The sequence below is a fragment of the Microtus pennsylvanicus genome, chromosome 11 (genome assembly GCF_037038515.1).
Source record: "Microtus pennsylvanicus isolate mMicPen1 chromosome 11, mMicPen1.hap1, whole genome shotgun sequence".
Taxonomy (NCBI): domain Eukaryota; kingdom Metazoa; phylum Chordata; class Mammalia; order Rodentia; family Cricetidae; genus Microtus; species Microtus pennsylvanicus.
Genome location: NC_134589.1, coordinates 92,508,588 through 92,521,993, shown reverse-complemented (window position 1 = coordinate 92,521,993; position 13,406 = coordinate 92,508,588). Strand labels below are relative to the sequence as shown.

Here is a 13,406-nt window from a genome sequence, read left to right as displayed (position 1 = left end):
ACTAGACATCACTATGCAGACACTGGTTATCATAGATTTCCAAAGAGCCTCCACCACTTGCTACTCCCACCTCCTGATGTGCTGTATCTTCTTAAACAAATGCCCAACTGGGATGCCTCACTTCAAGGAATTTTTCAATACAGCTGTCCCCAAAGCCTCATCATCCTCCCAGCGTCTCTTCAGACTGGAGCAGGCTGGCCAACAGGCTCCAGTCACACCATGCTGGGGTTACAGGTGTGTATAGTCACACTCAGATTTTTACTGTTTTTTTTTTTTTTTTGAGTCAGGGTCTCACTGAGTAGCCCTGGCTGACCTGGAACTTCCTGTGTAGACCAGGCTGGCATTGAACTCCCAGAGACCAGCCTGCCTCTTTAAAGATAGGCAGTAGTGGGCCTGGCCACACGCAGTTTTTTTATGTAGATTCTGCAGACCCAAATTTAGGTCCTCGTGCTGGCGTAGAAAATGACCACACCCACTGAGCCATCTCCCCAACCAGTGTTTGAAGAGTAAAGTTAATTTTACTTATCTCTTGCTTTCTTTTCACATGGAAATATTTTGAGTACCACTTTACCAAATTAGTTCGGGTTTATTTTTCAAATAAGAAACACAAATCAGTACTGGTGCTTTCCCTTTCTGATGGCTCCTTCAGGAAGACATTCAGGTGCAGGATAACTACTTGCATCTCTATGCCACAGACTAGCATCTTGTTAGACTTTAGACAAAGCTCCTTTAAGAAATAGCAGCTAGCCAGGTCATGGTGGCACATGCTTTTAATTCCAGCACTTGGGAGGCAGAGGCAGGCGGATCTCTGTGAGTTCAAGGCCAGCCTGGTCTACAAGAGCTAGTTCCAGGACAGCTAGGGCTGTTACACACAAAAATCCTGTCTCAAAAAAACAAAACAAAAAACTAGCAAAAAAAAAAAAAAAGAAAGAACAAAAGAAAGAAAAAGAGAAAGAAAGAAAGAAAGAAAGAAAGAAAGAAAGAAAGAAAGAAAGAGCGAGCTAGTGGATGAGGCACTAGCTGAGAAGGCGTTTGCTGTCCAAGTACAAGGACCCGAGTCTGAATCCTCACAAATCTACATAATCTAAATCTCATAAAACTACAAATCCTACATAAAACTGAATGTAGTAAAGTGTGTCTATAATGAGAGGTGGGGACTGGCCCCTTAAAAGTTTGTGGGCCAGCTGGCCTGTACTATGCAACAGTGAACAAAAAAGATGAAGAGTGGGAACTGGCGAGAAGTTGTCCTCCACTTTCCCACATGCACACGGCATTGCACACCAGGAGTGGTGCACACCTTTAATCCCAGAACTCTAAGGCAGAGGCAGACGGACCTCTGTAAGTTCAAGGCCAGACTGGTCTACATAGGAGCTCTAAGCCAGCCAGGGCTTCATAGTAAGTCCTTATGAAACAAATGAAACAAAATAAGAAACGCCAACTGGGCTGAGGATAGAGTTCAGTTTATATAACGCTTGCCATGCAAGCATGAGGGTCTGAGTGCAGTCTCCAAACCCCCACAAAAATTCCAGGCACTGTGAATGTGTCCTCAAAATCCTGGCTCTGGGAAGGTGGAGACGAGACAGATACATAGATCAGACTGTCTAGTCAGTCTAAGCTAACTGGTGACCTCCCAGGTCCCAAAGAGACCCATCCCTACTCCCTAAAAAGGTGGACAGTTCCTGAGGAACAACCAGAGGTTGTCTTCTGGCCTTCACACATACATGCACGCATATCAGCATAAACATGTATACCTACTCACACATGTAACACTCATGTATATACACACACACACACATACACACTCACGTGGTGGGTGCCTGCTAGTAGGAGTTGGCAGCTGTAGGAGTTGGAGCTGCATTTGCTGAGTCACCCAGATAGTGGTTCCCATCCAGCCCAGGCTGGGGACTGTAAAGGCGGCATGTCATTTGAAGTGAATCTGTCTCCCAGAAGACCAGCCCTCTGAGAGAAAATGAAACATTCATAATCTAGAGCCTTTCTGTGACCTGAATGCCAAGAAAAATTAATTTAATAATAACAGCCAAGACTTACATGGTGTCAGTTTATATTTCTCCTCAAAGCTTTTCTTGTGGATTTGAATTACTTAGAACACATGCATTTCCCAAGTGTTAGGATATAAGACAAAAGAGTATCTTTATTGGGCTTGGTTTTGATAATGGTTAAGCCCAGATGGTGTAGTGAACCAGATACATGTTACCTTTCCAGTCTGCTGATTCCCTGTTTACCTACAGCTCTGAGGCTCTGAGTCTGCCTGGGTCCCCTGGCAAGAAGGTCAGAAGTCATTGTCGCTCTCGTCCAGGGGCTCAGGCTTGCGGACCCGTCGCCTGGGCTTAGCTGGCGAGAGAGCAATGCTTTCATCTTCCAGATCGTCATCATCCTCTTCGTCGTCTTCCATGTCGATCTCGCTGTCCTCCGAGTCTTCCTGGAGCAAAAGAGGGCAAATGCAGTATGGTGCTGGCTCCCCACTGTGTCTTGTTCTTAGAGACCCTTTGCTCTCTCAGGGACAGTGCAGTAACAGGGGAAGGTTGTGTGAACACAGCACACTAGACTGGGGACAGAACCAGTAACTCAAACACCAGCCTTTACCAGGGTTGTCCAGCAGGAGGTGGCTTTCCATGGATGTCTTGGGACTACTCTTAGCTCATGCTGAGGAACCTAAGGGCTGAATGGGTCCTGCAGTGTAGAGACCCAGTAGACAGTAGACAGCAAGAAGGGCAGGAAAGGGAGGCCGACTCCAGGAAGCAGCACACATGTGGGTAAGAAGGCAAGGTGAGGGTGCCCTAGCTCCTTCACGCTCCGGATCCAGGGAGCACCAACTCCTCCGCTCCATATATACCAAGATGACTGGCCACCCAGCTTAGACTATTCCAAGTAGTACATACATGTTAGAATTACCTTCTTTGAAGGGCTACCACCTTCTCTAGCTTTCCTTCACTGTCTGCTTCTCTTCCAGAAGAAATCCCTGGGAAAGCCAGGCCTATGGTGGTACAAGCCTACAATGCCAGCACTCCAGAGGTTAAGGCAGGAGGATGACTATAAATTTGAGGCCAGTCTAAGCTACATAGAAAGACCTGTTTTGCATGAAAAAAATAAATGAACTCCTTGAACAAATTGCTATATTCAAGTGTCCCCAAGTGTATCCCTCCTGTTACATAAGCACAACAGGCTCTATCCCATAAGCCCAAACCTTATCAAGATGGAAAGAATGCCAATCCGGTGGGCTCCACAGAGGTGGGGACTTCTGTCACCAACCCACCCTTCTTTCCTGAAGTCCTCTTCTCCATCTTCTATGCCAAACATTCCACTCTGCCCTCTATCCTTAGCTCTCTGCTGAGTGCGTTCCAACTCCTTTGCCCAATCCTCTTTAATTCTCTGGCCTCTGCAAGACAGAGGTAGCTCAGGACTGCAGGCCTCCTCTTTTCTCTTCCTGCTCCCCAAACAGTGCAATCACATCTTTATCACGACTTCCATCTAAATATGCTTGGCTCCCAAGTTCCACTTCTGGCCCAGCCCTGTTTCTTAAATTCCAAACTTTTCCTAATCTGCCCTCTAAGTGGCTTCAAGTCACCTCTGTCTCAGGAAGTTAAAACCCCAGGCTTTCGTTAGTTCTACCACTGAAGCATTCTGCATTTCTCTTCATTACCCTGGTGCAATCAACTAACAAAACAAGATGGGTCCAGTCTCAGAAACACCCAGACTCTGACTGCTTCTCAGTACTAACACCATTGTGGCCTTGGCTAGAACACCTTCCCCTCCAACGTAGGCAGTTACACTTGGCACCTCAGTTTCTTCCTCCCTGGGCTGACAACTCCCCAACATGGCCTGTCTCCCAGGTCCTATGGCATCCTGCATGGCTCTGCATCACCCCCACTGTCTCTCACCTCTCGCCAAGTGCCCTCCATCCTGCCACCGCCTCACTGTAGGTGTCCACCCCTAGGCCCAGGGGCTCTGCCCACCTCAACATGGCTCACCCTTTCACTCATACAGGTCGGCTTCAATTTCTCAATAGAGGCCTTGCCTGGACGTGTGAAAAGATCCCTTGTCTCTGTGGAATGTCTGCTGGACTGCTACTAGAACACACGATCCCAAAGGCAAGGACTGGTGTTCTCCCTGCTGCGCCCAGGACCTGACACTGACGGAACCCAGGTATACATGCTGAACAGACACATGAAGTCAAGCCAATGACAGAGGAACTGTGTGAACAGTCTCCACGAAATTAGCAGAAGACCCAAGCCACTGCAGACACATTCATTCTGCAGAACATGCAAGCAAATAAAACAGAGCAGACACCACTTTCCACGAAGCACTGGTTCCTGTAGGCCAGACCCTCTCTGTTTCAGACCCAGGTGGACAGGACCTTATCATGAGCCTCTTCTGTTAAAAAGAAAGTTATTGTTGAGTGATTTCCCTGTCTCTCTATTGACTGGCCCTTGGGAATTCCAGGTACAAGTTTCTCTGTATCCTGCCCAGCAGGATGGGGGCCAGCTTGTTCCTATGAATCTAGACAACACCGTGCTGTGGTACTTATTAGCCAAGCCTCATATGAGAGCATATGTTCCTGTTCTGTCCCTGTGCAGGCACCAGTGCCGTGCCCCAGACATACGTCTGTACCTTACACTGGCCTGGGATTGGTGTCTCTCCAGTAACCTGTGCTACATGGGCCAAGCAACACTGCCAGGGACTGCAGCAGAGAAAGGGCTCAGGAGCCGGCAGGGCATGCTCAGCCTGCCATCCTGAGAACCCTGACATTGCTTTCCGCTAAGTTCTCTACTCAGTTATCTGCTTGGTGGAGCTCAAGGCACCAGCAGCTAGGCCTCTCTGAGGCCCTGGTCTGAGGAGACACCTCTTCCCTGCTCCTGCTCCAGAGTCGTGGGATGGTGCTGAAGAAAGGCCAGTGCTGGGCCCTGGCCCTGGCACCAGACTTCATTTCTGGGCTATGGTTCAGGGCCTGACGACTGCCCCGTCTTTCTCATCTTTGGTCTCAGTGTTTGACCCTTCTGTGTGGTAACAGAAGAGGCCACTCCGTCTCTCTCACCACAGCATCTACTGAGAGGGCTTCTTGCCCAAGAGAGGAAGCATTGCCCTGCAGGAGAGGGGCTCTGCTGACTCTGAACAGGTCAGCACACACCAACAAACAGATGAGGCAAGAAATGAAAACCAACCTGCTTCCTGGAGCGGGGATTCTTGCATTTACCTAAGAGGGCTGGTGCTGCTTCCGTCTTTGGAAAGCGAGAATGGAAAGAAGAGTGAGAAGGTGGAAAAGGGGCGAGCATTGGTGTGAAGTGAGCAACAAGCAATCACACTGTCACTTGAGGGATGTGTGGGGAAGGTCGTCTCTGACTGCTGGCAGACCTGAGCCAATCTATCAGGACAGCCCCAGGACCAAGAGGCACAGGAGTGGCGAGAAGGTGTTGGGACTTACATCTTCATCAGAGTCTCCACCTTGCATTGTGCCCACGATGCGTTTGCTGGGCCTTCCTGAGAAAACAAAACATGAATTATGAGATTCTTGGAAAATAAGGCAGGCAATGACATTTAAGACTTGCTTTTCCTTGGAAAACTGGGGAAATACTAAAGTGCATACTAAAAAATGTACTTAAGCAAGCTCCAGCTAATTAGAATTACCAACAAATAATAATTTCCTGTAACTCCTACCCTTCTACTTTGAGAAAGAAACTTACTATAGAGATGGGGCTAGCCTTGAAATCTTGATCCTGCTGCAGCCTCTAGAATGCAGCATCACAGGCTGTGCCGCCATGGCCAGCTCTGCAAATCTACCCCGACAGATAAAAAAAGGGCAATAAAATTCAGCGTGTGACAGTGTACATCTGTAATCTCAGCACTCAGGAGACTGAGGCAGGAGCATTACTGGGAATTCAGAGCTAGCTTGAGGTACACAGTGAGCTGTACTGTGTCTCAACAACAAGAACAAAACAATCCTCATGGGCTGGTCCGACGGTTCAGCAGGTAAAGGTACTTGCCAGCAAGCATAATGGCCTGAGTTCAATTTGCAGAATGTACATGGCAGAAGGAAAAAACTGAGTCCCAAAACTTTTCTTTGGATATGGACCCATGTGTGCACATGTCTGTGCACATACACAAATGAATTAATAAAAATTTACATTCAAAAATTATACATAAAAGCTGGGGTATGAATAAGTGGTAGAACATTTGTCCATGGATTTAATTAAGGCCATGGATTTAATCTCTAGCACCGCAAAACAACCATGAACCAAGAATGCTTGTTTGTTTGAGACAGGGTTTCTCTGTGGTTTTGGTTCCTGTCCTGGAACTAGCTCTGTAGACCAGGCTGGTCTCGAACTCACAGAGATCCACCTATCTCCATCTCCTGAGTGCTGAGATCAAAGGTGTGTACCACCACTTCCCAGCATTCAAGAGTATTTTAAAACACATCCTCTGAGTGGCTGAGGATACTGAAGGCTCCATTATTAGCTTACACACAGCAGAACTTCCACGGTATTGGTCGAAAAAAAATATTCTTCTTTTATGAAGCAGTGCCTCCTGTGCTTGAATCTAGGTCTAAGTTTCCAAGAGAAACTTAGGGCCCTTGCCATAGTTTTTGGAACTGGACTACATGATTTTGCTCAGCAAGTTCAGAACTTAAGCAGGGTTTCGAAGAATCATTGCCTTTCTCAGATTAACACAGTTGGCCACACACCTTTTTCTAGTATGGCTCCCCTCCATCAAGTGGGAGACATACTATAAACCTCAGCTTGTGTCTGAGGCTGTGAAAAAGGTGAAAGGTCACAAAAGAACCCACAGCAACTAATTACCCAACGGGAATCACACACAACAATGATGACCACTGGGCCCAGCATACATAGAACAGCTAACAACAAAAGATAACACAAAATGATGAAAAGGTGATTACACCTCTGAAATTTATTAGGTGTAAACAACTCTCTACAGTCCCAACACTTCAGAGGCTGAGGCAGGAGGATTGTGAGTGGGACTCCAGTCTGAGTTACATAATGAGATCCTGCCTCAAAAGACCAAAAAAGTACCAACAGTAGTTGGGTGGTGGGTAAGAAATGTATTTAAAGGCCAATATAGGGCAATTGAGTAGCAATCGAAATTAGAGTTTACAGCTGGGCACGGTGGCACCTGCCATCCAAGCACTCAGGAGTCTTGTGGTATAAGGACTCTGAATTTGAGGCCATCCTGTGCATAACCTTGTACCAAAAACAAAAATTAAAGTCTATTTAAAAAAATAGAATATTTGACACAAGAATCCCATTTGAAAGATGTGCACTAAAGAAATATTCACATATATGCAGAAAAAAGTATATACAAGAAAAGGAGTGAAATTAAATATCTAATCCAAAAAAATTAAGGTTACAGTTATGCAATAGAATATAATATTCATGGCCAGCTTAGCTATGTGAAATCAAGCAAAAGAACTGTTAGAGGCAATGACTACCAATGAGCAGTTTGAGGGAAGATCCAGAGGAACAAAATAAACTGAGGCTGCAGAAATGACTTAAGGGACCAGCACAGTACCCTGCGGATAGCGATGCTAAGCAGCACTCACCCGACTTCGCCCTTGGTGTTCTGAGGAAACAGGAGTTACAGTACCTTGCATGAGCACTTCCATGGCTGTTCGAGGTTTGGACAGCCGTCTCTCCTCCAGCTCACTATCAGACTCATCGTCCTCTTGGATGTCTATGTCTGAGTCATCGTTACCTGGCAGGAACACCAGAAGGCAGAATGAAGGCACAGTTCTTTCACTACAGAGATCTCCTGTCTACTAAGGTGTCAGTGCAAAAGCAGCTGCCTTTCTTAGCCCCTTTTCATCTATTAGATCTTACAAGACTCCTGGATTTCCTCAGGTACTTAGTGAGGTGTTAGCACAGATCACAATATGCTGTATTTACTCAGAGCAATTTTTCAAAGCAAAAAGAATATGGACCAGATGCCTTAAAAGCATTGGCAGGCTGAATTTTTCATCAACTGAGCAGCTGGCTGTCAAGGTAGCTGGAAGCCGTTGGTTAACGGGGTAAAGCCCTCTGTCCTGTGCCAGGCTGTTACTAACTCAAGAGCCTCGGCCTTAGCAAAGATAAACAAGTGGGGTTGGATGAAAACGAACAAAGCAGGTGGGAGGTAAGCAGGGAGCCCAGCCTTGGGCAGCGGAGTGGGCTGTCCTGAGACAGACATTCTTCACTGGGAAAGTCTAGCATAAAGGCATCCACTGGGTGGGGCTACGGCTCAGTGGTAGAGCAGGCCTTATCTTTTGCAAAGCTCTGGGGCCAATCCCTAACACTACACACCGAGAACTAATTAGAAAAACTGTTCTAAAGAAATTTTATTTGTTGGGGGGCATTCATGCATGTATTCTATAAAAGGCTATATCAGTGCCATCACTTTTTGTTTTTTTATTTGTTTTTGTTTTTTTCAAGACAGGGTTTACCTGTAGCTTTGGAGCTTGTCCTGGAACTCGCTCTGTAGACCAGGCTGACCTCAAACTCACAGAGATCCGCCTGCCTCTGCCTCCCGAGTGCTGGGATTAAAGGCGTGCGCCACCACCGCCCAGCCACTTTTTCTCTCTCTCCTCTTTCTCTCTCTGTGTGTGTGTGTGTGTGTGTGTGGCAGGCCTGTAGAGACCAGAAGAGGATGTTGGGATCCCTTGGAGTTGGAGTTAAAGGCAGTTGTGGGCTACCTGGTGTGGACACTGGAAAGTGGACTAGTATCTTCTGGGAGAGCAGCAAGTGTTCTTAATCACTGAGTTAACCTCTTCAGCCCTGAAATGACTCTATATACATGATAAAAATACTTGTTTAGTCTTTGTGCCTGTAGGTCGAATATTTTCTAGAAAGAACCAACAGAGGGAGACTAGAATGGGAAGAAAAAGCTCTCATTGCCACAGTGCCTTACTAAACTCAGGGAGTGATGGGGGTTTGGGAAGGAGGGACTTGGAGGGATTTGCAGTTGTTGCTCTGACACTGATTTAGAAGTCAGCTTAGAAATCCAGCAGTTGTTGGTCTTCCAAAAGGCTTAGCTTTGTGCCTGTATCAGATAACTGTATTCACTTGTTAAGGGATACAGTGATGGGAAGGGAACTTGTTTTCTTTAGTCAGAGAAAGAAGAGTTGTGTTCTTCAGCTCAGGAGGGAAAGCCTGGGAGCTGGTGACAGCGTCATAAAGAGCATCCTTCAAGATCACCAACATCTTCTAAAAGTCTTTATACAGAAAATTAATCCATATTAACATAATTTAGTAACTATAACACAAAATCACCACTCAGTTCAGTTTCCCTCTTACTTCATCCATGAAAATTAGGATACTAAATGCTTACTCCTTGCAGTATATATCAATTCACTATCCCACTGACCTCTGTCTTGACTGGCCTAGAACTAAAGCAGTAGGAGCTTCTTGGCTGGAAACACTTTTTAGGTTTTCTAAACCTGCTCTTAGAGGATTCCCAGAAGTCTCTGCTTGCTTTCTAGGGCTCTCTGAGAGCAGGTACAAAGGGAGACAAACACAAACGGGGAAGGAGCTAGAAGACCAGGTGTATTGTCTTGACCACAGGAATGAAAACATCTCATAAAGAAAACAGAGAAAGAGCAAGAGAAGTGAGTCAGAAGAGCGCAACTGTGCTGTGGTAGGAAGACCACACAACACAACGTAACTATGGTGTGGCAGGAAGACCACACAACATAACACAACTGCAGTATAGCAAGAAGACCACACAACACAACACAACTGTGGTATAGCAGGAAGACACACAATACAACACAACTGTGGTGTAGCAGGAAGACACACAACACAACACAACTGTGGTGTAGCAGGAAGACACACAACACAACTGTGGTGTAGCAGGAAGACACACAACACAACACAAGTGTGGTGTAGCAGGAAGACACACAACACAACTGTGGTATAGCAGGAAGACACACAACACAACTGTGGTGTAGCAGGAACACCATACAACACGACACAACTGTGGTATAGCAGGAAGACACACAACACAACACAAGTGTGGTGTAGCAGGAAGACACACAACACAACACAACTGTGGTGTAGCAGGAAGACACACAACACGACACAACTGTGGTGTAGCAGGAAGACACACAACACGACACAACTGTGGTGTAGCAGGAACACCACACCACACAACACAACTGTGGTGTAGCAGGAAGACACACAACACGACACAACTGTGGTGTAGCAGGAAGACACACAACACGACACAACTGTGGTATAGCAGGAAGACACACAACACGACACAACTGTGGTGTAGCAGGAAGACACACAACACGACACAACTGTGGTGTAGCAGGAAGACACAACACAACACAACTGTGGTGTAGCAGGAAGACACACAACACGACACAACTGTGGTGTAGCAGGAACACCACACAACACGACACAACTGTGGTGTAGCAGGAAGACACACAACACGACACAACTGTGGTGTAGCAGGAAGACACACAACACAACACAACTGTGGTGTAGCAGGAAGACACACAACACAACACAAGTGTGGTGTAGCAGGAAGACACACAACACAAGTGTGGTGTAGCAGGAAGACACACAACACAACTGTGGTGTAGCAGGAAGACACACAACACAACACAACTGTGGTGTAGCAGGAAGACACACAACACAACACAACTGTGGTATAGCAGGAAGACACACAACACAACTGTGGTGTAGCAGGAACACCACACAACACGACACAACTGTGGTATAGCAGGAAGACACACAACACAACACAAGTGTGGTGTAGCAGGAACACCACACCACACAACACAACTGTGGTGTAGCAGGAAGACACACAACACAACACAACTGTGGTGTAGCAGGAAGACACAACACAACACAACTGTGGTGTAGCAGGAACACCACACCACACGACACAACTGTGGTGTAGCAGGAACACCACACAACACAACACAACTGTGGTGTAGCAGGAAGACACACAACACAACACAAGTGTGGTGTAGCAGGAAGACACACAACACAACTGTGGTGTAGCAGGAAGACACACAACACAACTGTGGTGTAGCAGGAAGACACACAACACAACTGTGGTGTAGCAGGAAGACACACAACACAACTGTGGTATAGCAGGAAGACACACAACACAACACAACTGTGGTGTAGCAGGAAGACACACAACACAACACAACTGTGGTGTAGCAGGAAGACACAACACAACACAACTGTGGTGTAGCAGGAAGACACAACACAACACAACTGTGGTGTAGCAGGAAGACACAACACAACACAACTGTGGTGTAGCAGGAACACCATACCACACGACACAACTGTGGTGTAGCAGGAAGACACACAACACGACACAACTGTGGTATAGCAGGAAGACACACAACACGACACAACTGTGGTGTAGCAGGAAGACACAACACAACACAACTGTGGTGTAGCAGGAAGACACACAACACAACACAAGTGTGGTGTAGCAGGAACACCAACCACACGACACAACTGTGGTGTAGCAGGAAGACACACCACACAACACAACTGTGGTGTAGCAGGAAGACACACAACACAACACAACTGTGGTGTAGCAGGAAGACATACAACACAACACAACTGTGGTGTAGCAGGAAGACACACCACAACTGTGGTGTAGCAGGAACACCACACCACACGACACAACTGTGGTGTAGCAGGAAGACACAACACAACACAACTGTGGTGTAGCAGGAAGACACACAACACGACACAACTGTGGTGTAGCAGGAAGACACAACACAACACAACTGTGGTGTAGCAGGAACACCACACCACACAACACAACTGTGGTGTAGCAGGAAGACACAACACAACACAACTGTGGTGTAGCAGGAACACCACACCACACAACACAACTGTGGTGTAGCAGGAAGACACAACACAACACAACTGTGGTGTAGCAGGAAGACACAACACAACACAACTGTGGTGTAGCAGGAAGACACAACACAACACAACTGTGGTGTAGCAGGAACACCACACCACACGACACAACTGTGGTGTAGCAGGAACACCACACCACACAACACAACTATGGTGTAGCAGGAAGACACAACACAACACAACTGTGGTGTAGCAGGAAGACACAACACACGACACAACTGTGGTATAGCAGGAAGACACACAACACGACACAACTGTGGTGTAGCAGGAAGACACAACACAACACAACTGTGGTGTAGCAGGAACACCACACCACACAACACAACTGTGGTGTAGCAGGAAGACACACAACACAACACAACTGTGGTGTAGCAGGAAGACACAACACAACACAACTGTGGTGTAGCAGGAAGACACAACACAACACAACTGTGGTGTAGCAGGAAGACACAACACAACACAACTGTGGTGTAGCAGGAAGACACACAACACGACACAACTGTGGTGTAGCAGGAAGACACACAACACGACACAACTGTGGTATAGCAGGAAGACACACAACACGACACAACTGTGGTGTAGCAGGAAGACACACAACACGACACAACTGTGGTGTAGCAGGAAGACACACAACACGACACAACTGTGGTGTAGCAGGAACACCACACCACACAACACAACTGTGGTGTAGCAGGAAGACACACAACACGACACAACTGTGGTGTAGCAGGAAGACACACAACACGACACAACTGTGGTATAGCAGGAAGACACACAACACGACACAACTGTGGTGTAGCAGGAAGACACACAACACGACACAACTGTGGTGTAGCAGGAAGACACAACACAACACAACTGTGGTGTAGCAGGAAGACACACAACACGACACAACTGTGGTGTAGCAGGAACACCACACAACACGACACAACTGTGGTGTAGCAGGAAGACACACAACACGACACAACTGTGGTGTAGCAGGAAGACACACAACACAACACAACTGTGGTGTAGCAGGAAGACACACAACACAACACAACTGTGGTATAGCAGGAAGACACACAACACAACTGTGGTGTAGCAGGAACACCACACAACACGACACAACTGTGGTATAGCAGGAAGACACACAACACAACACAAGTGTGGTGTAGCAGGAACACCACACCACACAACACAACTGTGGTGTAGCAGGAAGACACACAACACAACACAACTGTGGTGTAGCAGGAAGACACAACACAACACAACACAACACAACTGTGGTGTAGCAGGAACACCACACAACACAACACAACTGTGGTGTAGCAGGAAGACACACAACACAACACAACTGTGGTGTAGCAGGAAGACACACAACACAACACAAGTGTGGTGTAGCAGGAAGACACACAACACAACTGTGGTGTAGCAGGAAGACACACAACACAACTGTGGTGTAGCAGGAAGACACACAACACAACACAACTGTGGTGTAGCAGGAAGACACAACACAACACAACTGTGGTG

The 13,406-nt window shown here is 46.9% G+C and overlaps 1 protein-coding gene across 6 annotated transcripts in view; it reads right to left on the bottom strand.

Annotated features, from left to right (window-relative positions):
* Window positions 1-1,993: 1,993 nt before the first annotated feature.
* Window positions 1,994-13,406, bottom strand: part of Cluap1 (clusterin associated protein 1) — a 40,505-nt gene continuing 29,092 nt past the window's right edge. For 3 of the 6 annotated variants that reach the window (XM_075941734.1, XM_075941733.1, XM_075941731.1), the window contains exons 10-13: window positions 7,615-7,722; window positions 5,441-5,496; window positions 5,181-5,237; window positions 1,994-2,440 (exon numbers count right to left, since the gene is read on the bottom strand). In XM_075941734.1, coding sequence (XP_075797849.1) covers window positions 2,291-2,440; window positions 5,181-5,237; window positions 5,441-5,496; window positions 7,615-7,722 — 371 coding nt within the window. In that variant the 3' untranslated portion in view covers window positions 1,994-2,290. The remainder of the gene's footprint in view (window positions 2,441-5,180; window positions 5,238-5,440; window positions 5,497-7,614; window positions 7,723-13,406) is intronic. The other 3 variants (XM_075941735.1, XM_075941732.1, XM_075941736.1) reach the window with 2 other exon arrangements.